The sequence below is a fragment of the Argentina anserina genome, chromosome 7, assembly GCF_933775445.1.
Source record: "Argentina anserina chromosome 7, drPotAnse1.1, whole genome shotgun sequence".
NCBI lineage: Eukaryota > Viridiplantae > Streptophyta > Magnoliopsida > Rosales > Rosaceae > Argentina > Argentina anserina.
This window is the reverse complement of record NC_065878.1, coordinates 8,725,977-8,750,883: the sequence shown is the minus strand read 5'-3', so window position 1 is coordinate 8,750,883 and position 24,907 is coordinate 8,725,977. Positions and strand designations below refer to the sequence as shown.

The window sequence follows — 24,907 nt, the reverse complement described above, 5'->3', positions numbered from 1 at the left end:
CGTTCCGACCCTCAATTCGGTGTTGCATTCATGTCCGCAAGTCAAACGGGCATACACGAGTTTCCCTTGCGACCTAGGATTTGCACCCCCCTGCGCGTACGCGAGAGGATATAAGGGGACTTACACACTTTACAATCCATACACAATGGATTCTATATAAAGTTTTTTCAACAATTCTCTTTTCCAATGTGGGACAAATACATTTCCCTCATTCTAAGTAGCCATCTTTGAGTGACAATTTCTTATTCACCCACAAACCAAATTACACAAACAAACATATGATCTTGTAGCCCTCATTATGGAGAACTCAAATCTATGTTCATCTTTGATTAATTATAAGTTTAACTTAATTTAATTAATCAATTAAAATTTGGTTTTAAATGGTTTTTCTAACCATACTATGTACATATTTATGCAATCACGACGAAACAAATCGTCTAATCGATATTTCTTTACGTTAACCACACACTTGACCAATCACAACCATGTCACAACCAAACCATATATCCATTGGTCCATTTTATAATTAGTTCCAATTACAAGACACTAATCAAAATGCAATATCGACCAATTCCGTTCATAACCAGCATAATACAATGCCAACTTATAAATTAAGCTTATTAGGACACCCGTAAGTTTACTATGTGCACCCAATAATACATAACGTCTTTACCAACACATTACTAGCACAAGATATATACAAAACAACATTCCACGATCAAACTTATGATCATGGCTTCACGTACAGGAACCACAACAACAACACAGTACTTTTGCCATCTTCTCAACTTGATACAACCATGGCATATAATTATCAAATAATGGACAACTAATCTAATTAACCCACAACTCAAAGGTTTAAGATCCAAACACCAAGTACTGCACTTTTAATCAACCAATTTGATATATAAAATTTCTGTCATGTATTGGAACCTCCAAATTAAATCAACTGGACAGAATTACGCTCTCTACTAGAATTTGCAATAGTCAAGTCTACTTCAAAGAAACCCAGAACTTTCAATATATAAATAGTCCAACTTCTGTCAATTACCCACAATATCAAATTGACAGAAACATTGACCAAGAAGTTCTAGTTTACCATTCACTTCCATACACAAAGCCGGAGAAATCGACTTTGATTCCAAGGATATAATTATACCTTAATTGATAACTGTAGGAGAAGAAGTCGACAAAGCCCAGTACAGCAAACATGCATACACAAGAGGCATATACACGCAACCTCATATATTTCAAATTAATCAAACAACCATTACTGGAATGGTAATCAACTCCAAAACCTCAAGATACCTTAATTCATTACAGGCCTCAATTTGCCGAAAGCTTTTCTCTAACGAACTCATAATAACAAAGTCATCTCCAAGCTTTTCCTCTTACCCATCCCCTCTGGAAATCAGCCTCTAATTCACCTGAAACTCAGATGCAGAACACAAGGACGAATGAAATCGCGCCACGAGCGTCGCCGACGTCGAGGAACCATACGAGCAGAAGAAAACCCAGAAATACAAAATCGATCAAACCTTAATCAAATGGATGAACTAAAGTCATGGACAGGAAGAGCACAGAGAGGAGAATAAGAACAATACCAGGAGAAATCCAATGGTGGTTGGAATCGCCGAAAAGGCTGCGAAGTCTCCGATGAAACTCAAAACAGGTTGAGCTTCCTTTCCGCGATTCTCCCTCCTCCGGTGGCGATTGGTCAAGGCACGACCATAGGGAGGACGGCGACGAGGAGGCGGTCACGATGCTTTCGGTGCGCCGGCCGGAGACGGCCTGACGGCGGCGAACGACGCGGCGATGCGCGCGATGCTCTGGGTCGTCGGGGAGCAGCTCGATATGTTCCCCCCCCTTTTTTTTTTCTTTCTCTTCCTCCGTGTATATATCCCGCCCATTAGATCAAATGGCTGAGATTAATCGATCAAAATCGATGGCTCAAATCGCACCGTAACAAATCAGGATTTTTACCCCTATTTATACTTATTTCCAAAAATGCCCAAATACGTTCTTGATTCTACGAACTCCAATTTAGGCGTGCCGCATGTCCACGAATTCGTATCGGCGAGCTCTACGACTTTCGTGAAAGAGGTTTTCCCGAAAAACTTACGCATCGAAAATTCAACTTTTAGAGTCGTCACACTTAGTACGACTCTCGTTCCGAGTAAAAGATCAAACTATTATCGCCACGAATCGTAAAAGATTCGGGTCGTAACAATCATCGTTTCCGAAAAGGAAGTGGAAGTTTTATTTATGTTGTTTCGTACATTACATTCTTTTCTTGTATGACAATTCGTCACTTCTTAAAAAAAACTCTTAAATTAAATAATTCTAATCCTATTACACATTTAATGCATGTGCGAAGCAGTTTATTTATAAACAAAATACTGGTCACTCCTTGTATTTCAAGGGTTTCGACAGTTTATTTCTTCGAGTTTCAATTTCAACCAATCACTTCCTAAACTCTCAATTTCTCGACTAATTGATCTACTCCGTTCATTTCCATCTAAAATCTCTATTAGTTTGGTAACGTGGACAGAAAAATCATCTTATTTCCTCAAATGTCCTTTGGTCTCGTGCCTTCTTGTTGTCTTCTTCTGGGTTCGTCTTCTGACTTGAGACTTCATCTCCTCGAATGGCAAGTAACCTAGCAAGATTATGATGTCGAGAAGAGGAGGGCTGAGGCTGCTATGATTAGGAAGAAATACATGTATAGGAAGATGAAATTATGTTTGTAGACAAGTTCTTCCACCAACGGATGGAATTATGTCAGCCATAAATGAAGAGAACTAGAGAAGAATGATGAAGATGGAGTTCCCAAATCCCAAGTTAGCTCCTTGTTTATTTTAATATCAACCCCATGCCATCTTTCTTCCACTTTTGGCTCCTTGTTAAATTGGATACCAACCCCATCTTTCTTCCAAGTAGGGTGTCAATTTATGAAACCTTGTTTCAATATATGAGAGTGGGTGCGTCTTTGAAGAGGAAAGGGAAGATGGATCTATGTTTGAGGTCTGCCATGGTGGTGGATTTGTGTTACACCCCCGCTAATGCTATAGACAGGGGCGCGTAGGGCATGGTTTCACCTTGCACCTTGTCCATGCGTGAGAAGCTTGAAGCAGTGAGTATGAGCGTAGGAACAAGACGGAGAACAAGTGCAGACCCGTGCAGAGCTTATAACCTCGCTAGCAGGCATGCATATTAGCCTCACCAGCAATAGCGCAAGCAGACTGAGACCCCGAAGGCAACACAGACCCAGGCAAGGATGACCTGAAAGCAATGCATATCCGTGCAGGGATATTAGCCTTGCCAGGAGCAGCAGTGGCAGAGGGCAGTGCAGGCAGATTAGCCTCACCAGGCGGGGATATTAGCCTCGTCAGCAGGAGCAGTTGCAGAGCAAAGATAATGGCAGTTACCTAGAGAGTTATAAGAGCTTTATGAGAGGTTACTTGGCTACTTAGTAGGCCGTTATTCAAGGGCAGTTGGCGCATGTTGAGGGGAGGTTATGCAAGGGTAGTTGGTGCACAATTTGTGGGGAAGTTACTTAAGCAGTTGCATGCCTTGCCAAAGTATGACACCTCGTCTTGGCAGTTAATAAACCTAGTAGTGGGGGCTGTCTACTACACATATAGTTAAGGCATGTATGCCGTCTGTCCTAGGGAAGTTGGGGATGTCAACTTCCATGCTAGTTAGTATGTTCAAATAGTTTGTAGGTCAAAGCATGAGACTTTGGGGAAAGACTTGTAACGATCTATGCTAGATTTGTAGGTTGTACTTTGATTCTATAAATGAGAAAATGAGAAATAGTTCCACAAATTCGAGTGTGTGTATGTGCATGATCTTGACCCCCACACAATTGGGAAACACTTGTGTGTAGAGTGACTTGTAAGTTGTGAGTTAATTGCTCATAAGGGTAAACACGTAGAGATTTCTTTTTGTATATGTCCACATTGGAACAAGTTTGGAGTTGTTGCCTTTTATATGTGTTTTAATGCCTCAAAACTGTAATTAATAAATTAGAAACTTGATCATGTTGATGATGAATATGAAGTCTTCTACTTGCATGCTCTTATTAGTGTCATCTCATTCCAATATCAATATTTATACAGTAGCATATGAATTCTTCTACTCGCATGCTCTTATTAATGGCATCTCGTTGTACATGCTCTTATTGGTTTTTGCTACTGTGATTTTTGCATGATAAGCTTTAGAGCATTGTAGCATAGTATTCCTACACTATTTTGAAGACGAAAACAGCCTCTACTAGTACTCCTGTTTGTGCTACCATTTTAACTTTGAAACATAATTTAACTTGAAACTGAGAAGCATATAATCCTTGTTTTGTAATAGTTATGTTTACAAATTAATAGAGATTAAAAAACCGAAAAAATGAAAAAACCGAACTGAACTGATCAATTCAGTTTTTAGGTTTAACTATTGAAAAACTAAACTGAACCGAATTGAAGTTTTGATTCAGTTCAGTTTTCAGTTTTGGTTCAAAAATGAACCGTTTGAACCGAATGCCACCCCTAGATGGTGGGACACTGGGATGAGAGTTATCTAATAGTTTTCTTCATTTTTTGATTTCAGATTTTTCATTTATCATTTTCTAGTTTACTATAATATCCTTCATCTATTAAAATCTGTTCAAAATTAAAATATATTCAGAGGTGTTTCAGGATGAAATAATTGTGTATTATTGAATGATATGAGTGCCTATATATAGGCATTACAAAACCACAATCCCGTAGGATTCGGAGTCCTAATCTATTACGGAGATGCTAATTTATCTCCTAACAGGAAACCTATTAGGCTAAGACACACACAATGGTAGAATAATAATTCTCCCATAACACTCCCTCTTGTATCGCATGCCTAGGTTGCATGGTGCACACATCGTTGCCTCGGTAAAAACCTTGTCAAGCAAAATAAAAACCTCTTGGATAAAACCAAAAGCTTGATCAAAGGAAAAAAGAGCACAACGTACCGTCTACATTTGATAGCATCATGTGAGGTAGACTCCCCATGAAGTCTACGAAACAACTCCCTTGATTAGTGCCATAATCATGGAGTACAAAGAACAACGTATACAACGTTCATTACATGCTTCTCAAACGTAGTCTTGGGCCAATGATTAATAATTAATCTAGCCACACATCCTTAGATCATACATGCTATACTTAGCCAAACTTAGATCTTAGGAAACAAGATTGCATAACAACTCAAAACAAGAGTTTGCAATGAAAATCGGATTCTCGGATAAAATGACCTTCATTCACTTAAACGGCCATATCTTCTTTGTCAAAATAGGTATCAATGAACCGTAAAATGTTCGGGAAAGTAAACACCTGTGGCTTTCCAATGAAATAAAGTTCACAACCTAATTCGACCGGAGCAGTTCACAGTGCTCTGTCGAATTTGACTGACTTGCAAATTTCCAGACAGAACTGTCCTATTTTGCTAAAATGGCCATAACTCACTCAATATGATAGCTATGAACAAATGGTTGGTGTCCATGGAAAGTAAACACATAGACCTTTTCAACGGTACCAATTTCACCATATTTCATCAAGCGAGCTGTCTTGTAGGTCTCGTTGAAGTTGACCTACGAAACTGGACAGATTCTGATTTGTCACATTCAATGTGTCTTTCACAAAAAGAATGGAGGAATGGACCAATGAAGGACTGATTTTGGTTCGAAGCGGAACCTTATGTATCCTTTACGCTACCAGTGTTGACTGCTATATCAAGGCGTACATTGATGTTGCTGGAACTGCTGGCGGCATTGGTGTGGATATGATTTGTGTTGGTTCACTAACTGTAGAACTAAACCCATGTCAAATGAACAATGCAAGTCCAATGACGATGCATAAGCACATAGTTAATCACGTCATAATGAAAGCAATAGTGTCCCAACAACACTTACATATATGAATCTATAGCTCATTGAATCTCTTCATCATCTTTACTTAGACGGAATAGAGAATTAAAAACTAGCTTTCATATGAACACATATGGGTATAAGTTCTTGCAACCGACTGTACTACGTTCTCTCGAACGTCGCAATCTGATTGTATAAGCTCTCCGTGGTCTGGAGGCATTTAAAGTCCCTCATGCACTCTCATATCTGCGTCAAGATCCCTTTACAGATATTCTATGACTACTATCATATGCTGCAAATCAGTTATCATGGACACTACTACTGATCAAGTAGCGGAAAACAATTATGTCTATAACGAGAGAATATAACTCATCGTAGTCAATAGTAGGATAATGAGACAATCTTTGCGCCATAAGTCCTGTATATATCGCATGACTTCATCTTTCTCATTACACTTACGAACAACGACCAACATAACAGGTCTAGTTCAGCCTGTATTGATTCTTTCCACTTCGGTCAAGTTGCTCATCGTTGATGCTTTACAACGGAATAAGAGCGTAAGCGAATACATCATCAATTATGGGAGATCAATCCATTAAATACACGTGCGCGCTGTATATGATGAATTCGTGAGATTTCTATTCTTCTCTAATATCAAAAAAATGAGTCTGTAGCGTCCCACATAAACTTAGTTGATACACATGTTTAGAGAATATCTCTTGATGATGGGCGAAATACTTGTGCCTACGCACCTCGCTTCTTTCTGGTTTTGATTCCAGAGAATAATGGTCTCCCCCTCATCTAGGTAGGAGCCAAGATCGAAGCTATGACCCTTACTAGTCCATCTTTGCGTTTGCCGTCCTTGTTTTGTGGTGCAATACCACAGGCGCCGACAACACCACATCGTACGATGGTGTCATCAACGGCTTCCTTCCCACTATCAGGGATGGTGCCAATGGTGCTAGGACCAGGTCATATGAAATTCTCTCATATTCTGAGAGTTCTAACCTTACCGGAACATCACAGTATTTATGTGCGATCTCGTCACTTTTGCAATATCGGTAAAGTCATTGAGCATCGAATCTTTGACTTTCTGGAGATAGATAATACGTTGCACATTTGCTCACTTTGAGTAGTGTGGGATCTTAATGAGACATAGTGGCACACCACGTCAATTCCTGGCGTTAAAACCGGAATGGGAGCATTCCATATCTCCCCTAACGATGGGAAGTATGTCTCATCAAAGTGACCGTATGCTACTATCGTAGGATAGAGATCGAAGGTTGTAGATTGAAAATAGCGGGCAAGTGTTGGTGATTCATAAATCATAACCAACTAGAATACTTAATCGTTTCAAGTAGACCCATTGAGGCACATAAACAACTTTAACCAAATAGGCGTTTAATGAAACGAACGTTAGGATCGTATGCAGTAACCATCTGGTACGCACTAAACTCTTGGCAAGTTGTGGGTCTAAAACAAATAAAGGTCGCTGTATGCAACATCATTACATATCTCCATGCAAAAATCGGTAGGTTAGTACCCATAACCAAGTCCGAGCTCTGCTAGATCGTGCAATGAATGAACATGAGGAATAATATGTTCAACGACGATCCCAGTAAATATGCAAAACGAAATCATCAAAGTCGTGGAGGTGAACTCTCCAACAGTATCCAATCAAATAGATTTGAGAGGATGGGAAGGGTGGTGAGCCCTTAGTATGATGATCATAGCTAAAAACTTAGCAAATGCAGCGTTCCTTATGGAAAGCAAAGCAACGTGTGACCAATGCGTCGATGCTCTTAACCTATACCATAAAAATACCGAAAAACGTCTACCTTCGGTTGGATAGGGTCCACTAATGTCACCTTAAATACTTTGTAAGAATGGAATGTTCTCGGTTGGAGCCTTAGCAAATAAGGACTTCCTTAAAATCTAGCAAAAGAACAAGCTTTGCAAAATGAGCAATGGGCATCATAGATTGTCATGGAGGCATTAGAAAACACGGGAGGCATCACAAGCTCCTTGTGAAGGAGGGGATGCCGCCACCATCGGCCTAAATTCCATGATGAAATAATTGTGTATTATTGAATGATATGAGGACATATATATAGACATTATAAAACCACAATCTCGTATGATTCAGAGTCCTAATCTATTACGGAGATGTTAATCTATCTCCTAACAGGAAACTTATTAGGCTAAGACACACACAATGGTTATTTAATAATTCTCCCGGAACAAGAGGCTATTTATGTTATTTCACACTCATTTTAGTTGATAAAGTGAGTTCTCTTTATAATTTATATCTATACTAAGAACAAAATATCATAACATGGTCGCTAATTAAATGCATGAACGTTGTGTCTGATAATTAAACTTCGACAAATAATTGAAAGATGCAAATAATTTGTCCTATACCTTCATCTTTTGAATTTTTTTTGTTGATCATATTCATCTTTTGAATTTTGATATGACTTTTCTAATTTAGTTTTATAGACCATGTACAATACTTACAATGTCTTATAAAATCACTCGAAAAACAACGTGGGTGCCAAATTGCCAATCAAATGCATGAATACCTATATCATATTATAATCATGCAAATAATTTATACTTTTAGAACCATAACTCACTTTGTCACATAAATAACAACCATAACTTAAAACAAATTTTAATATATGAAGTATAATATAATAAATAGAAAAAAAGACTATAAATTGTATATATCTTCCATCTCATAATCTACCCATACAATAACTTCTCACTATCCAATTCAGGTATAAAAAAAGACTTTTAGAGGAAAATGTGTCGCACATGCATTACATGTGTAACACGACTAGTTTAGATTTTCGTATAAGATAATTTTTATCTTATCCCAAACTTTTACACAATTTCAATGAAAATGAGGGGGGGGGGGGGGGGGGGGGGGGGGGAAGGCACGCGTTTGCGTGTGACGTGTGTCTTTAATGCCGAAAAGCACACGAAAACGAAGAGAAAATCTTTATTAATAGGAGAACAAGGAGGCGGAGAGCTTTACAAATATTGCTTCAACAACTCTCTCAACACTAATAGTTAGTACCATCCAATCAATTTAGGCGAGCCAATCTCTCTCTCTCTCTCTCTCTACTTTTTTGTTCTTATGATCCCAGTTTGCTTCTTTTGTTTCTGAAACGTGATCTTTGATTCTAGTGACTACTTTTCTTTGTGGGTTTTTGGGTTTTTTTGTTTAGCTTTCTATGTAGACTGAACCGGATGATTGGTTGCAGCCGGCTTTGTCTTTTCATGCACATCAAACTCAGGCTTTGCTAGAACATGGGTTTTCTTGTTTTGAGTATCAATGCTAAGTTTGAGGGTTCTGTGTAGTGTAATCTGGTCCAAGACGATTCTCTTTGTATTTCATGAAGTTTTCTATTACGTGTTTTCGATTTTGGTAGTTATGGTTGCGCAATTTCTGTTGTAATTTGAGAAAAGTGTTCTGTGTAGTGTAATCGTCCGTTCATCCATTGCACCTTTTCCAAGATTGTGTGTTGTTCTTTGCTTGAATTGTGATGAATTAATAAGGCAGGGTGTGATGTGATTAGGGTGTGTGGGTTTTGTGTTCTGTTTCTATGTTGGTTTCTCTGGTTTGACTATTTTGAATTGCAATTTGATGTGGACAGTGGTTTCAAGCTGAAGTAAGAAGAAAGGTGCAATGGATAACAGGGATGATTCAAATGACAAGGACAAAGGGTTGTTTTCACATCTTGCTGGATATGCTGCCGGACAATACTCACATGGAGGATCATACCCTCATCAAGGATATGGATATCCCCCACAAGGATATGGGTACCCCCCTGCAGGCGGCTACCCTCCTCATGGAGGTGGTGGCTATCCTCCACATGGTGGTTATCCTCCATCTGGATATCCTCCTCCTGGCGGTTACCCGCCATCGGCTTATCCTGGCCCTAGTGGATATCCACCAGCTGGGTATCCTGGTTCACATCATACAGGTAACTAGTTTCTTGTCCTGTTACTGGTTTAAACTTTATATGCAAGTTGTGTTCAGTCTAGGTTATGCCGTTAGTAAAGTCTGATATTCTTTTCATTGATTGCATCGATGTGTTTATACATTGCAAGGACCAGAGGATTGTGTGTTTGTTAAGGTTGTGCCGTTAGTGAAGTCTGATAATTTTTTCATTGATTACATTGTGGCATGTATACATTACAAGGGCGGAGGATTGTGTTGTCTAGTATTACTTTGTTGTGCTCGTCAAATAAGAAGAAATTGACTATCTGAAACTTGCTTAGTGTTGGGACATTCAAAAGTAGGACTACTGAAAGTTGCATTTCACCATTGAACATGTGAATTTAGGTTGTTGGTAGAGTAGTAAAAGTGCATATACCATTCACTTGATTTGATATCACCAGCATTGGTTAAACTTTCAGAAATTTATTATTCTTCACCTAAATGTCATTGCTCTTTAAAAGGGGCATGCCTGCAAAATGTCTCTATTATCACTCTAGAATCTGTATCATACTATAAGCTGTATAAAATCAAAAGGTTTTTAGTAGAGTGGTGTGCTACATGTCAGTGCTTTACTGCAAGCTTTTGCTGACAAGATAATGTAACAGGGCATGGACCTAACATGGGAGGTATGCTAGCTGGGGGTGCTGCTGCTGCTGCTGCGGCTTACGGGGCTCACCATCTTGTGCACGGGAGTCACCATGGGGGTTACCATGGCTATGGTCACGGGAAGTTCAAGCATGGCAAACATGGGTATGGTCATGGGAAATTCAAGCATGGCAAGCATGGGTTTGGCCATGGGAAATTTGGCAAGCGCTTTGGATTTGGAGGCAAGTTCAAGAAATGGAAGTAATATATAAGATCTAAATGTGGCTTTGTAAGAGATGTCATATTACAATTGCCTTTCTCACAATTGCTTCAGATGAATAGTGTTTTTGAGTTTGGTATTGCATACTGGAGTAGTTTGTTTGCTTATGATGTTAGTATGTCCGAGTTCTTTCTGCGACTGTTTGCATAGGTAACTCCTATCTTTTTATCTTCCTTTGCAAGTTTTTTCTTTCGTACTTGTGCTTATTACTTGGCTATCATTACCAGTAAGACTGGCTTGGCAGTTGGATATTTTTGTTGCCCTGAGATTTTTAGCCAACAAGCTACACTTCTTCAGGGTGCCAAACTGCCAATGCAGTCAAGACCATTGAGCTTGATACCTTAAGAGTTAGACCTTAAGCCAGTATGTTTCACTTCAAATACGGTTGAGAAACATAGTGGTCTAGCTTAATTGCATAGCACAATTTATTTCCGTTTTGAAGTTATCTAATATGATACCAGTAGATAAAAAAAATAGCATAAGTAGCACATGTACTTGTACATCATCTAATTAAACAAAGTCCAAACTCCAAAGCTCTCCTCTCAGAGACCCTGCCATATTTCAACTTGAAAAGAGAACTCGAGATCCGCTCTACCTATCGGTCTATCACTGTATATACCAAACAACAATATATATGGTCCATCACATTCAAACTCCAATCTCTGACTGATTCTTGCATATGGTTTCTTACATATGGCACCCATTCATCTCCATTCCAGAGGTTGCCGTATGTTGCCCGTATGAGACACCTTACTCATTTTCATGAGAAACCACTATATCTTAGAGAAAGTCTTGTGTCAAACTGTTTCATCATGAAGCTTGTAGCGATTATGACATACCCTTAGGCTACCCTTATGAATTGGCTTATTAGCTAATTTGCTACTGTGGGGAAAACCATTATTCTGGACAAATATAGAAATGGGTTTGTTGAGAGAAAAGGCGTCACTTCGAGGAGAAAACAACTTGGCGAGAATTATCTCAATGAGAATCCCATCAGGGTGAATCATGTTGTGACCTTTGAGGAAAAAACAACTTGACGAGCGTTCGTTCTAAATAGAATATCATCAGGGTGAAACATGTTGTGACCTTTGACGAAAAAACAACTTCGCGAGAGTTAGTTCTAAAGAGAATCTCATTGGGGTGAAACATGTTGTGACCTAAAACAACTTGGCGAGTGTTATTTCTAAAAAGAATCTCATCGAGGTGAATCCCGTTGTGGCCACAACTTCGATGGAATAAATCACATTAGGGTTGAATTATCTCGAGTATGGTTAAAATATTACAATCTCAACATGAAACGAGTATGAACAAATATTGAAATGTGTTAGGATGCTACCAAATTAGGCTACGAAAATCATCTCACGGCCAATTTGGGCTACGACAAATCACATCGCATCCAAATTGGGCTTTGATCAATCTTGTAACGGTAAATTTGGACTTCAATTAAAATCACGCCGTGGTTAATTAAATTAGGCTCTACACGGATTGTGTTGTGAACAAGTAAGAACGTGGTTACATCATATAACAATTAAAGTAAAGAGGAAGAGGTCAACAGGTAGTGACAGGAGGCCATGGGAAAAAGTATGTTGATAATGTGGCACTAAGGATCCACTCTTGCATGACTTACAGATGAATCACACCACAACGTGCAGTAACCAAAGCGCTCACAAAAAGTACAGCTATAAATTCACCCGGATCACATGTTAGAAGGACAACAAAAACAACAACCGTAGCAGCATCGTAATCCCAAGCACCCCACTTCCGACATCCTTCGCCCGAATCACTCAGGCCAACCCTTAAAGAATGAAACCATTACTAAATTAAGTTCGTTATTGATTGAAAAAAATTTCATTCACACTCCAATCTAATGAAGTCAGTGAAAAATCTACTTGCGAATTTCCGCACCTGCAACTAACTTAGGGCGAGTTGTATTGGCAAGTTATAAAATGTGGATTACGGCAATATAAAAATTAGGGTAACAAATTGACACTAATTTTAAGGTAGCAAAGACAATTATGTCATATAAATTTGTACACTTTTAGTGAATTTTCGTGAGCTGATCGGGTTAGGGTCCACGTAAGAGTGCCTCCAAGCTTATCATTTGCTGTGCAGCAGTGTATGTTATACATACACTGATGTGTGGTATAGATTGGATGTCATAACATGCACATGGGGTGTGTGTGTGTGATAATATGTGGAGGATGAGGCTGCTGCATAACATACAGCAGCGTAGGCTAGAATTTTCCATAATTTTGTACACCTAAGATTATTTTCCATCTTCCCTTCCCATTTTCAACAACTCCACTTACTGTATTTCAAGATTTTCAGTCCATTCTTTGATTTAAAAAAAAAAGTTCTTCAGCCAAAAAAAAAGAGAGAAGAGAAACAGTTTCTAACACGCCTTCTTCAGTAGGACGGGCTTGGCAGTTGGATGTTTTCGTCAAACATAGGCTAGATAACCCCGAGACTTTTAGCAATCAAGCTAACTTTATCCATGGTGTCAATGCAGTCTAGACCATTGAGTTTTTTTTATACGACTAGACCATTGAGCTTTGATATGTTTCACTTAAATTACGGTTGTGAAACATTGACTGAAGGTATATTGGTCGTCCATGAAGTTGATAAAGATCAATATTGCAGAAGGAGAAAGAGGTGATCTCACATCAAGATAATTAAAGACGTTTCCTTGTGTGGCTAGGAGATCTTTATGCCACCGAGGTATTGCCAAAAAAGGTGGGTCTCTCTTTTGTTGATTGGAATTCCTTACGGCTAGTTTTAGTTATATTTGGGAGGGTATTCTCAAATATACTTTCAGTTAAAGTGATAAAATATTTGAACAAGAGATTGATATAGAAAAGGATTGTAGATTAGTGGGAATTTTCCTTACTTACTAGTTAGAGCCTTTTTAGGAAGGTTGTTAAGGATGATTTCTATCCTTATAGAAGAGATTGACGTCAAGGGAATTGGTGGATATATATCCAGTGGCTTGACGCAAGACAAAAGGGGTGAAGACAAAGAGAATAAATTCACACCAAAGAAAAGATTAGTGCTAGGAGATCTTTATGACTCCATTGAAAACCTTAGTGGCAACATCAATGTTCTTAGTGAGGTTGATCATCCATGTGACTACAACGATCTTAGTGAGGTTGTATCAACACTTGAAGCAACGATCTTAGTGAGATTGTTTCATACTTAATTGTGACTATTAAGTAAGAAGTATTTTACTTTTGACAATAGTATTATTATTGATTAAGGTGTAATCATTGTAATATGAAGTGTTCAATAGAAAAATGAAATTCTTCTACATATTCCGTTGTTCTTGTTCTTATTCTATTTTGTATTTTCATAGACCACTGAATTGCATCCCACATTTCATTTCCGAATATGAATCCGAAGTTATCTAATGAGATAGAGAAGATAAAAACACTGCATATAACACACATACTTGGCCATCATCTGATTAAACGCAGGTCCACTACTCTGTCATTCATGTTTTTTGCTAACCTTTGCTTTCTTCCTTTCCATACGATTCTCCAAATTTACTGTATTTGATTAGACAAAATCTAAAGCGCTCTCAGAGACGCAGACCATATTCTGCTCCCATATTTCAACTTGAACAAAGTGAGTATCTACACACCCAAGAGAATTCAGGATCCCCTCTAACTATCACTAGATAATAACAGCTACCTATATTTTCAGTCCATCAGTCCATCACATTTTAAAGACAACTCCGATTTCAGATTGATTTTTGCACATATAGGAACCATATAGCATCCATTCATACAATATACACAGTTGCTCATGAGACATGCAAAGTTACATAGATCATTACCTCTTAAAAATGTGTGCACTTAATCGCGTCGATGTGTTTCAAGGGAACTAAGAGTATATCTATTATTAGATATTTGTAAACCTATTATTATTATTATTATTTGCATCTTTCCTTCCCATTTTCAACAACCCCACTTATTTAATGTTTTTCAATTCTTTCTTTGATTAAAAGAAAAAACTTTTTCAGCTAAAATAAGAAACTGTTTCTTAACGCGTTCTATTAAAGGATACAAACAGCCTGCCGCCTGCACATGCAAATATTAACAATAAAACAATACACACTTCCCTCCTGAAATTTGTCACGCAGCAGACGGCAACATCTATTTGGTGATCCAACCAAAAACTCAGACATCATTTTAGTGCGAAATCTCTATCTTTCTCTCTATTCATTCCTTTTGGTTATCTCGGTGATGTTTAATTGCTGTTAACAATTCTCTTCTGGGTTTGTGAATGCATGACTCTCTTCTTGTTTGTTTCATTGTTTTATCGTCTTCTTTGTTGTTGAATGCAGTGGATCATCATATCACTACACCACAAAATAGATTTAACAACGTGTATTATATTTTGTCAAAAGTAATTAACAACACTCGGCGCGTGTTATAGATGTCAAAGTCGTTAAAAGTCTAAAACTTTGAACAACGCAACTTACACGTTGTTGTATTATTTTAACAATATAGATTGTTTGTTGTCGTAATTGTTCAACAACAAACAGGGTGCACGTTGTGCCTTTTAACAACACATTGCATGTTGTAGTAAGTTTTCAACATGCATTTTGCGCGTTGTACTTTTTAACCGCACACATTGCATGTTGTAAATTTTGAACAACATGCATTTTGCATGTTGTAAATTTTAACAACAAACTTTGTACGTTGTTGTAAGCTTTTGAGAACACGCTATGCATATTGTTATATTACTAAATATGTTGTTATAGCATTTCACCATATACACAATTGACACCCAATTTTCTGGGCTATTATTTCCTTTAACTCTTACATACTTCACCATGACTTAACCACAATTACATCACAATATGAGTACACACTTTAAACGAAAATATATAATTAAATGTCTCATGAGTTTTCATACATCATTTATGAAGAAACATAAGTACGCTTACAACAACTAAAATGAGAAAGATCAACAATATTACTCAATTAAAATACAAATAGCTAGTGATTGATAGCACAATTAAAACCAGGGTTGATTATGATCTTGCATTAGACAAGATGTTGAAGATGAACAATTGACTGGAAGAAATTGAAAAAATATAAATAAATAAAAAACATGAGTTGGAAGATTTCTGATTAGGTTAGTGCATTAATGAAGAAATAGAGAGGCAAATAGAAAAGAGGTGTACATGCTATTTTAATTACTAACGAAATAACTTAATGCCTCTGCGATTGACTCAATACAGTAGCTTCAAGTTCTTTAACTTCTGCAATTTTTCCAGTAACTTCTAGAATACCAGCAGCTAATTTGGCAACAAGTGCATAATACCTCAAAGTTGTGCATGTATGATAGGTATCAAAATCATGAAAGCATTATTCAACAACCAGGAAACTAACATCAATCATCAGTGTTTCAGCCTTTTAGGTTATTAAATTGATTAATATGTGGAGTAACATCTAATGGAGACAAGGATGATATGCTTACTATTACTAAATCCCAGCAATAAATTGCCTAAGAGAACACTAGAGAGACAATGTTTCTCAGTTCGATTGATTGGTGATTGAAGGTATCATTCGAGTCCCTGAAATCAATAAAGTGAACAACTAATCAAGCCTCAAAATCTAACAGACCAATTTAGATATAAATACACTATTTACATACCTAAAATACACTATTTAGCTCTAATACTAAACAAATAGCATCAACAATAGGTAGGCATCAATCACATCATAATCTCTTACGCTCTTTCAAAGAGACTGTCTCCTTTCAAATTTAGCAATTAATTTCTTGCAACAATAATGCATATGAATCTGACTCTGTCCAAGAGCATGTTTCCACATTTTCAAATCATAAGTCCTTATCCAAAAAATAAAGTACTACTCAGTTACATTACAACAGACTGAACATAAACTATTACCTAAACTATAATGCAAGCAAATTGATAATATAAATACCTAGATTGTCTGAGGTAGCTCCTCCATGCCTATATCCTCATACCCTTCAAGCAACAATAAAGTCGAATCCCTTCAAATTACTTCCCTTAAACTCCATGACAACTTCCATTTGTTCCTATTATGGTATCAGTTCATCATAACTTCATAGTAGAGAGTTCCCTTCTGCAATAGTTAGGTTAATTAGTCTTCATATGTGTGCTCCAACCATTTAGTATCAATCATATCAATGAAAAATCAGTAATGCATATATAGAGCAAGCATCAGTAACATCTAGCTATCATAACAATCAATAATCCCCCTCAGGTTCAACTCTTATAACTCTAAAGTCTACGTTACAAGCCAATTTTGACTTCATTTGTACATTAGATTTGTTCAAACAACCAATGTCAAGTTTTAGAGAACCTTAATCTCACAATCGAGCCTTCAATTCCTATCTAAAATTCTAAATAACATATTCAATGTCACCTAATCAACCATTTTACACTCCACACTTCCAATTCAGAACTAAAATTCAATTTAACAAAATTACACAGCTTCGGTATAAGTAATTCACATATAGAGATAAAAATAGAGATAAAAGACACCTTGAATTACACAGCATCAGTACTGACTGGAGCATAGACCAATTTATCAACATTGATGACCAGTCTCCGGCGCCGGAGTTGGTGGACGCTGAGGAAGACTTGCTCAACGGAGAGAGGACGTTCTTCCAACAGTACTTACTGTAAATCAAAATCCAGTTGCCCCGTCGCCATAGATAGAAAGCTTTGAGTAGATTCAAATTTTAAAAGCTACGGATCGATTGAGAAGTTAAGTTCAGTCACGAATCATTACCTTTTTTTGAGCCGCTGCGATATAGAAGATGAATTGAGTTGAACAACGGCGGCGTCGTGACCGAAGGCTTCGTCGAATGAACTTGCAAGGTCCTAATGCCGGTGGTGATGGGGAAGGAGGTGTAGGTGATTGCGTAGATGAGGTCGTAGCGAGTGGAGGAGCTAGCGCCGACGTCAAGGGTTTGTGAGATTTGAAAGAGGCAGAGACGATGAAACTTTTTGAGAGAGAGAACGAGATAGATGACTCAGATGAGGAGGGAGGGACTGAAAAATGAGGAATTATTGTACTCGTTTTAATTTTGTACCCCCACAATTGCCCTCTCTGTTTTTTTTCTAATTGTTTATCTCAAACGTTCAACTTTGTATGTTGTGAATATAAATATATCTAACAACGCGCTGCATTTCTACTTGTTGATAGCTCCATTGACAACTTGCAGACAACATCATGCAATGTAAGTTGTTGATAACCATATTAACAACACACAAATAACGCATGTTGTAGTAACCAACTTTCTACAACGTATATTGTCTGCATGTTGTGAAAAACTATAGATTACAACGAGCATTGAGAGCATGTTGTTAACCGCATTTCCATTTGGTTTTCCATTATGATTTCTATATATAAATATGGGTTGATCATGTAATATGTGACAATGATCGATTATCAATTCGACCGTAAAAGAGTTTCTTTTTCTTTTTCGATTCGTGGGTTTACATTGTTTTCATTTCTTTGTTGTTGATTGAATCATTTGAATGGATAATATATTTTGGTTCAATATTTGCCGAAGCTTTCTGTTTCATAAACATGGGACTATGTTCTCATTCAAAACAATCATCTTCAAGTTACTTAATGATCTAGAAATTATCATCTGCTTAAGTCGTAAGATAAACAAGTTTAATATTCTATGGCAAGTTTGAAGATGATGTCGATATTTTGATTAATTCCGTAGTGTGTGTACTTTATGCAAATGCTTCAATTTTAAGGTGTAAAATAGTGTTTTTCGATGGAGTGGTTGTGTATCTGGTGAACAAACCTTTTGATATATTTTGAGTTAGCCTAGTGTAACAGCAGAAGCATTGAAAATAGCCTAGTCAATCTAAACTTCACCAATCCTCAAATCAAAATCTCTAGTGATTTTTAAGCCCTTCAGGAGATCATAGGCCCTTTAAGCATTGAACAAATAGAACAATTCCAAGGATGATAACTTCTTCAGCCAAACTCTGCAATTGTACCTCAACTCCTCAAGAATCCCCCATTACATCAGTATCAAACCTTGAACCTGCCATTTGCTGGCACATTCCACAGTTTTTACCTCAGCGCGCTGCAAAATAACTCTACCAGGTTTTGAATTGCCATCTTATTAGTTATAGTTTAATTGCAAAAATAGAGGGAAAAAAATGTGATGAGGTTGTAAGGACACGTGGGAATATGAAAAACACAATCAAGGATAAGTTTGCCTCTCCATGCAAAATAGTGTCAGGGAACATTAGTGTACAATATGTTTCGATATCAACCTAAGCAGCCAATCAATCACTGAAAGTCATCAAAAGATCAATTAATCTAATAGATTGGGTGAAGATGTAATAACTCGATTTTTCGGGACGATTTAATAGATTATTTCTAAAGTTTTAAAGTTTGTGAAAATTATAAATCGTGTTTGTTCCGCCTTGTGACGTCGGAATCGAAAACGGAAACGATATCGGAACGTTTATTTAGAAAAACGTTATGTTTTGCGACGTGAGAATCGATTTTTATTTTCGTCGCTCGATTGTGAAAACTTCCTTCACGAAAGTTGTAGAGCTCGTCGATACGAGTTCGTGGACACATCACGTGTTCGAATCGGACGTCGGACGTAAAAGTTATTAACGTCGGAAGTTAGTTTCCGATTTTGGAAACGAGTATATAAATGAATTTTATCAGTTTAGGGTTTCCAAAATTGGAAACCCCTCACTCTCTATCTCTCTCTCTCTCTCTCTCTCTCTCTCTCTCTCTCTCTCTCTCTCTCTCTCTCTCTTCACCCCGCGCGCCTCCCTCTCTCTCTTTTCCTCTCTCCCTCCCCGATCTCACTCCCTCGCCGACGATCTCCATCACCGGTCGTCCGTGAACCACACCGTCGGCACAGCGAGCATCGCGCGGCCCCCCGCAGTCGAACCCGAGGTCGACGCATCGTCTCTCACCGTCGTGGAGCCTCGCCGCACGTCACCGAGCCCAGATCGACTGGTCCAAGCACTCCGGCGACTCTCCGGTGCTCCCACGACGTGAATGAGGTAAGGGTTGTGCAATTGAATGGGTTGTGATGTTGTTGAATTGATTTTGGAAGTTTTTATGGAGAATCGGAGGAGATCGAAGTTGGAGGAGATGCCGGCGCCTTAGGCGGCGCGTGTGGTAGCATGGAGGAGGCTAGGGGCGGTGTGAGGTCGTGGGAAGGTAGAGGGGGAGGAGAGGAAGGTTTTGGGGGCGGCAGTGACGTGCTACGCGCCGGCCATAGGCTCGGCGCGTGTGCCCCACGCGCGGCCTGCCGGAGATGGCGCGTGAACAGTGTTTCCGAATGGTAAATTTGTAATTTATTTTTACGTGCGGTAAATGTAAAAGTGATTTACGTATTGTAAATGTAAATTTATTTTACATATGGTCAATGTAAATGTAAATTACATTCAGTAAATGTAAAAAGTAATTTTAGAAGGGTAAATCAGTAATTAATATTTACTGAGACAGTATTTACATTTCAATAGTATTCATACGTACAAAAATACGTAAACAGTATGTATATGTACATGAATACGTAATTGATGTGTATTTGTACATAAATATGTGAATAGTAAAAACGTGAACAGTAATATCGTAAAACCAGAAATTGCTTAACAGTAACTTATTATTACTGTTTCGGCATTTAAGGTTTACGAAACGATTCTAAATTATTTTCTTATATTTTCAAGGTGATCGATAAATCAAGGAAATGAATTACCTTCAGAAATTGTGGAATTACGCTCGAGTTAATAAGGTGAGTAAAATCTCACTTAATTACGAATCTACCCTTGCGGTGATTCAAGATTATGCAAAGTTTAACGAGTGAAATATGACATGTATTTAATATAGTGGAATAAATATATTCGTATTAATGGTAAATAAATACATATATATGGTTTGCTATATAATTTACTGTCATGATTTCGTTGTGAATATATGTCATTTTGATGATGAGATTATATATTGAGCATGTCGATTTAATTGTACAATATGAGGCGATGATTATTGTATGTGGTTTTAACATGGGGTTTATTAAAACGTTTTGTCTTCGGACGAGTTTTCGTCTTCGGACGTGTTTATGTCTTCGGACCAGTCTTCGGACGTGTTTGGCATGTCGGAACCTAGCCTTTGGCCAGGCGAAAGTTACGATACAGTTAGAGCTCTAGTCTGTCTGCCGGAGTATTGCATGTGAGGTAACAGATGAGTTATCGGCTCATGAGTACTCATATTTTTGGACGTTGGGTGGCAGGAGGTTGCCCAATATCGGCGGTGTACTACATGAGGGGTAACGGAGGTGTACCGGCGCTCATGAGTACCCGTGTTATCAATGCATTGGGTAAACAGAGGGGTTGCCCAATTTCTCATGAGCACTTTCATTTTATTATTTATGGACAACCAGATGGGCCGTCCATTGACTCATGAGTGCATTTATAATTGATGTTTTTGTGGATTTTTGTATATGGTGACATACGAGTTTTATTTATATTTTACTCATACGAGCTGTAAAGCTTACCGGGTTTGTGTTTACAATCCCGGTGCACCAATACGATGGTGTAGGGGATAACTCCGCAGGTGTGGATTAGCGGAAAGTGACGGACCGCTCAGAGGATTTGAAGTTATTATTTCCAGCTTGTGGTGAGGATTTATTTGTGGATTTTTGTGAGAATTTGTGAGGACTATGACATTTCCATTTGATGTAACGTTGAATTATAAATTTGGTTTGTAATAATTGGTTTGTCTGAGTTATATTGTGAACTCAGTAATGATCCGCTGTGGCATTTAAAATGATTTCGATTCATTGAGATTGTTTTAGTGTTTACATGACTTCGAAATTTGAGTTTTTATGCTCGAAATTTTAGAGTTGTTACAGAAGAGTCGCCTAAATTCTCATTCCTGCATTGCATCTTTCAAAATTGGGATTAGCAGACTCAATATTGGTACACATAGGACATCGAGTATGGTGGCAGTCCTGTATACATTCTAGATTCATTAGCAAGAAGCCTGGCTCAGAGATTTTTTTAAAAAATAATGGAGGGATTAGGTGCTTTCATATTTAGCTCCAGTGACAACCATGATCAATGATCACAGAAGGGGTCTTATAATCATTTTCCCCTCTGAGTTAAATGGAAATTGGATGGTAAACCCCATATACAAACTACCCTTTACACTAAACACTCCTATATGAAGACCATTTATGATCCTGCCGGCCTCATCAGATGACAGTGTTGTGCCAAATGCAGATTCCATCAATTTCCAGATATATGCTTCACTAATAGTCAATGATTCGAATTTGGAGGACTGACTGAACAACAGTGCATTCCTCAAAATCAATCTTCAGTTCTTCACCTGAGCCACTGCTCCAAAATCACTTTCATGCATGTATGGAACAAAGAATTAGAAAGACAAAGGGCCAATTGCTGATCATTATTATCGTTTTGTCCTTTGTCATACACATGAGCCCGATCATATCATATGTCCGTTTAGGTTCTTTATTATATGAAATATCTTCTAAGAAAATATTCGGTAGTTTCATTTTGCTTCATCCATGTTTGTCGTGTTGATCACTTAATGTGCTCTACCATGCTTCTTTTGGTTGTGCTTAGATTTGTAGTGGTCTCTGTTTCATGTATATATATATCACTACTACCCAAACATCCTTAATTCAGGGCCTATAGTTACACCAGGTTCCTAGTCTATTGAGATTTGTCTAATGTTATCTAGTCATGCTAATTTGCTATCATCAACTTGAACATCCTCCTCTCCTCAACATAGATATGTGCTAGCATTTATGTTTGCATATTCAGCGAGTTGAAACTTTATATTATTTTCCTGGTGGTAGTCCATTGGAAGTTTAATATCTGATGTTGTGCTGCTTGATTTGGAATCAAGCTATTTACATTTGAATTTCTGGACAGCAGTTGTTGCCATGAACTGTACGTAAACCTGTTTATTAAAAATCATGTCGATAAAAAGGTCTCGTCCACAAATTATGATCCTGGTTTAGTAAATTTAATAAATTCCCAGCATATGTTGGACAATCTGGCAAGCTCTCTGTAAAATTGTATGTGTTATTTCTCTTTGGACTTTGTCTAAGTAGTGCTCTTGGCCAATTAGTGTAAACTGTTTGAGGGTTGCTTTGTGACTGCATCTTGTTGTTGCTTCGATCTGTCTCATTTATTTACCATAAATAACGGGTTTTTGCAGGCATTAATTTCAATTAGTAAGATGGGAAGTGGAAAGGACAACAATGACGATACTACTGACAGAGGGCTGTTCTCAAGTCTTGCTGGATTTGCTGCTGGGCACATGCCGCGGCCTGGATCAAATTCTAATCAAGGACATGGATATCCGCCACAGGCATATGCACCACCTGGTTATCCTCCCTCAGGTGGGTATCCTCCTCCTGCAGGGTATCCTCCCTCAGGCGGCTACCCTCCTCAAAGCGGGTACCCTACACAAAGCGGGTATCCCTCATATGAACATTCTCCCCCTATGGGATATCCACCAGCCGGCTATCCCCCATCTGGAAACTCTTCCCCGATAGGATATCCACCGGCCGGCTATCCGCCCCGAGTGGATATCCACCAGCTGGTTATCCAGGTCCATCAGCTCCACATCAATCAGGTAATGCAACCTTTCGCTTGTTGGTCTTTTAGAATACGAAGTTATATATATGAATAGAGTTTGACTAGAACCAGGTTAGTCTTCCATTTTGGTGTGACAGATGGATAGCTCAAAACATACTATTCGTTGTAGTTTTCCCTCTTTATAATCAAATTGCTGACAACCTTGCTAACAAACTTAGAGTTGTCCAGCAACCAAACTTAACACAAGCATATCGATCACTCACTCCAAATCAATGTATTGTCATTTGGAATATATTGACGAGATTATCTCTTTAGTTATATGCATTTAATTTTGGTCCATAGAAGACAATCAAGACTCGACTGAACAAAAACAAGGCTGATGGCCATTCGATTAGAAGATAGTTAGAAGGCTGTTATTTTGGTATGTAGCAAGCACCAGTAAGAATTTGAGAATATTGTTCTAGAATGTTACTGTGTAACAACTCATGCAAAATCAAAAGGTCCTCAGTGAGTATGGGTCATGTGCCTTAAATTCATTGCAGTATCTACCGACTAAAAATTACTGCAGGGCGTGGATCCGGTTTGGGAATGGGAGCTATGTTAGCCGGTGGTGCTGCCGCGGCCGCTGCAGGTTATGGGGTTCACCATCTTGTGCACGGTAGTAGCCATGGAAGAGGTTCCCAGGGCTTTGGTTCTGGGGGTTCCCATGGATTTGGTCGTGGAAAATTCGGAAAACGTCATGGAGGTAAATTTAAGCACGGGAAGTTCAAGCATGGGAAATATGGAAAGCGTCATGGTGGAAAGTTCAAGAAATGGAAGTGAGAGCTGATGTTACCTAATTGATTCTCTTACACTACAATTGACAATTCTATTGTCAGTCTCATCAGGATCCTGTGATTATTTTCCAGTTTTTACAAAAACTTGCATGATAATTGTTACATTTCTAGTTCTTAGTGTACCCACGATGTAAATAATATGTTACCTGTTCCTCAATTGTTATGAAAGTTTTTCCTTTTAACCTTCTTGTTTGATAGTAGAACGAGCTTAGACATAGGGTTCAAGCACCAATGGCAAGATTGTTCTTTGCCTCAAAAATGGATCTAACTTAAGCTTGGTTGGCTTCGCATATGGAGATACTTTGTTTTCTATCCAGTCACATTTGCAAATTATAGAACACCAATTACACATAAATGAATGGGGAAGCTTTTCAAGAGCTGTATTTACATTTGCTTGGCAATAGAAGAATAACTAGGAAAATGCCCGTGACAAGGTTGTGTTGCCCGAACACCCCTAGTTCGATAAATCTTCCCCAATTTCATTTTGAATGTGAGATACAAATATATCATGATAAATTCAAGGATTTTATAACATAAGAAAATTGAAGTGCTTTCTCAAGACTAGAATAGACAAAGTATTTGCATATGGACAACAGCATACCAAGAAAGAACACAATTCCTACATTTAGCACTGTGCAACAATGTACTATATTGTGTCATTAATTGTGAATCTATGACTACC

General features: G+C 38.1%; 2 protein-coding genes and 1 long non-coding RNA gene across 4 annotated transcripts; 2 read left to right on the top strand and 1 right to left on the bottom strand.

The window, feature by feature from the left end:
• Nucleotides 1–997: 997 nt before the first annotated feature.
• Nucleotides 998–1,857, bottom strand: LOC126802995 (uncharacterized). The gene is made up of 2 exons (XR_007673038.1): nucleotides 1,605–1,857; nucleotides 998–1,427 (listed from the first exon to the last, which is right to left on the bottom strand). It is a non-coding gene; the product is annotated as an uncharacterized LOC126802995 (long non-coding RNA).
• Nucleotides 1,858–8,909: 7,052 nt separating this feature from the next.
• On the top strand, nucleotides 8,910–10,948 carry LOC126802021 (glycine-rich protein A3-like). 2 transcript variants are annotated; one of them, XM_050529541.1, is made up of 3 exons: nucleotides 8,910–8,991; nucleotides 9,556–9,885; nucleotides 10,508–10,948. In XM_050529541.1, exons 2-3 carry the CDS (start codon nucleotides 9,588–9,590, stop codon nucleotides 10,750–10,752), a joined length of 543 nt encoding a protein of 180 aa, XP_050385498.1. In that variant the 5' UTR covers nucleotides 8,910–8,991; nucleotides 9,556–9,587; the 3' UTR covers nucleotides 10,753–10,948. The 2 variants fall into 2 exon arrangements, with proteins under 2 accessions (XP_050385498.1, XP_050385497.1); XM_050529540.1 differs by lacking the exon at nucleotides 8,910–8,991 and having other exon boundaries at nucleotides 8,999–9,885.
• A 12,079-nt stretch (nucleotides 10,949–23,027) lies between these two features.
• LOC126803157 (uncharacterized) lies at nucleotides 23,028–24,211 on the top strand. The gene is given in 3 exon segments (XM_050530919.1): nucleotides 23,028–23,367; nucleotides 23,370–23,426; nucleotides 23,958–24,211. Coding segments are annotated over 3 exon segments (651 nt in total).
• The last annotated feature ends 696 nt before the right edge of the window (nucleotides 24,212–24,907 follow it).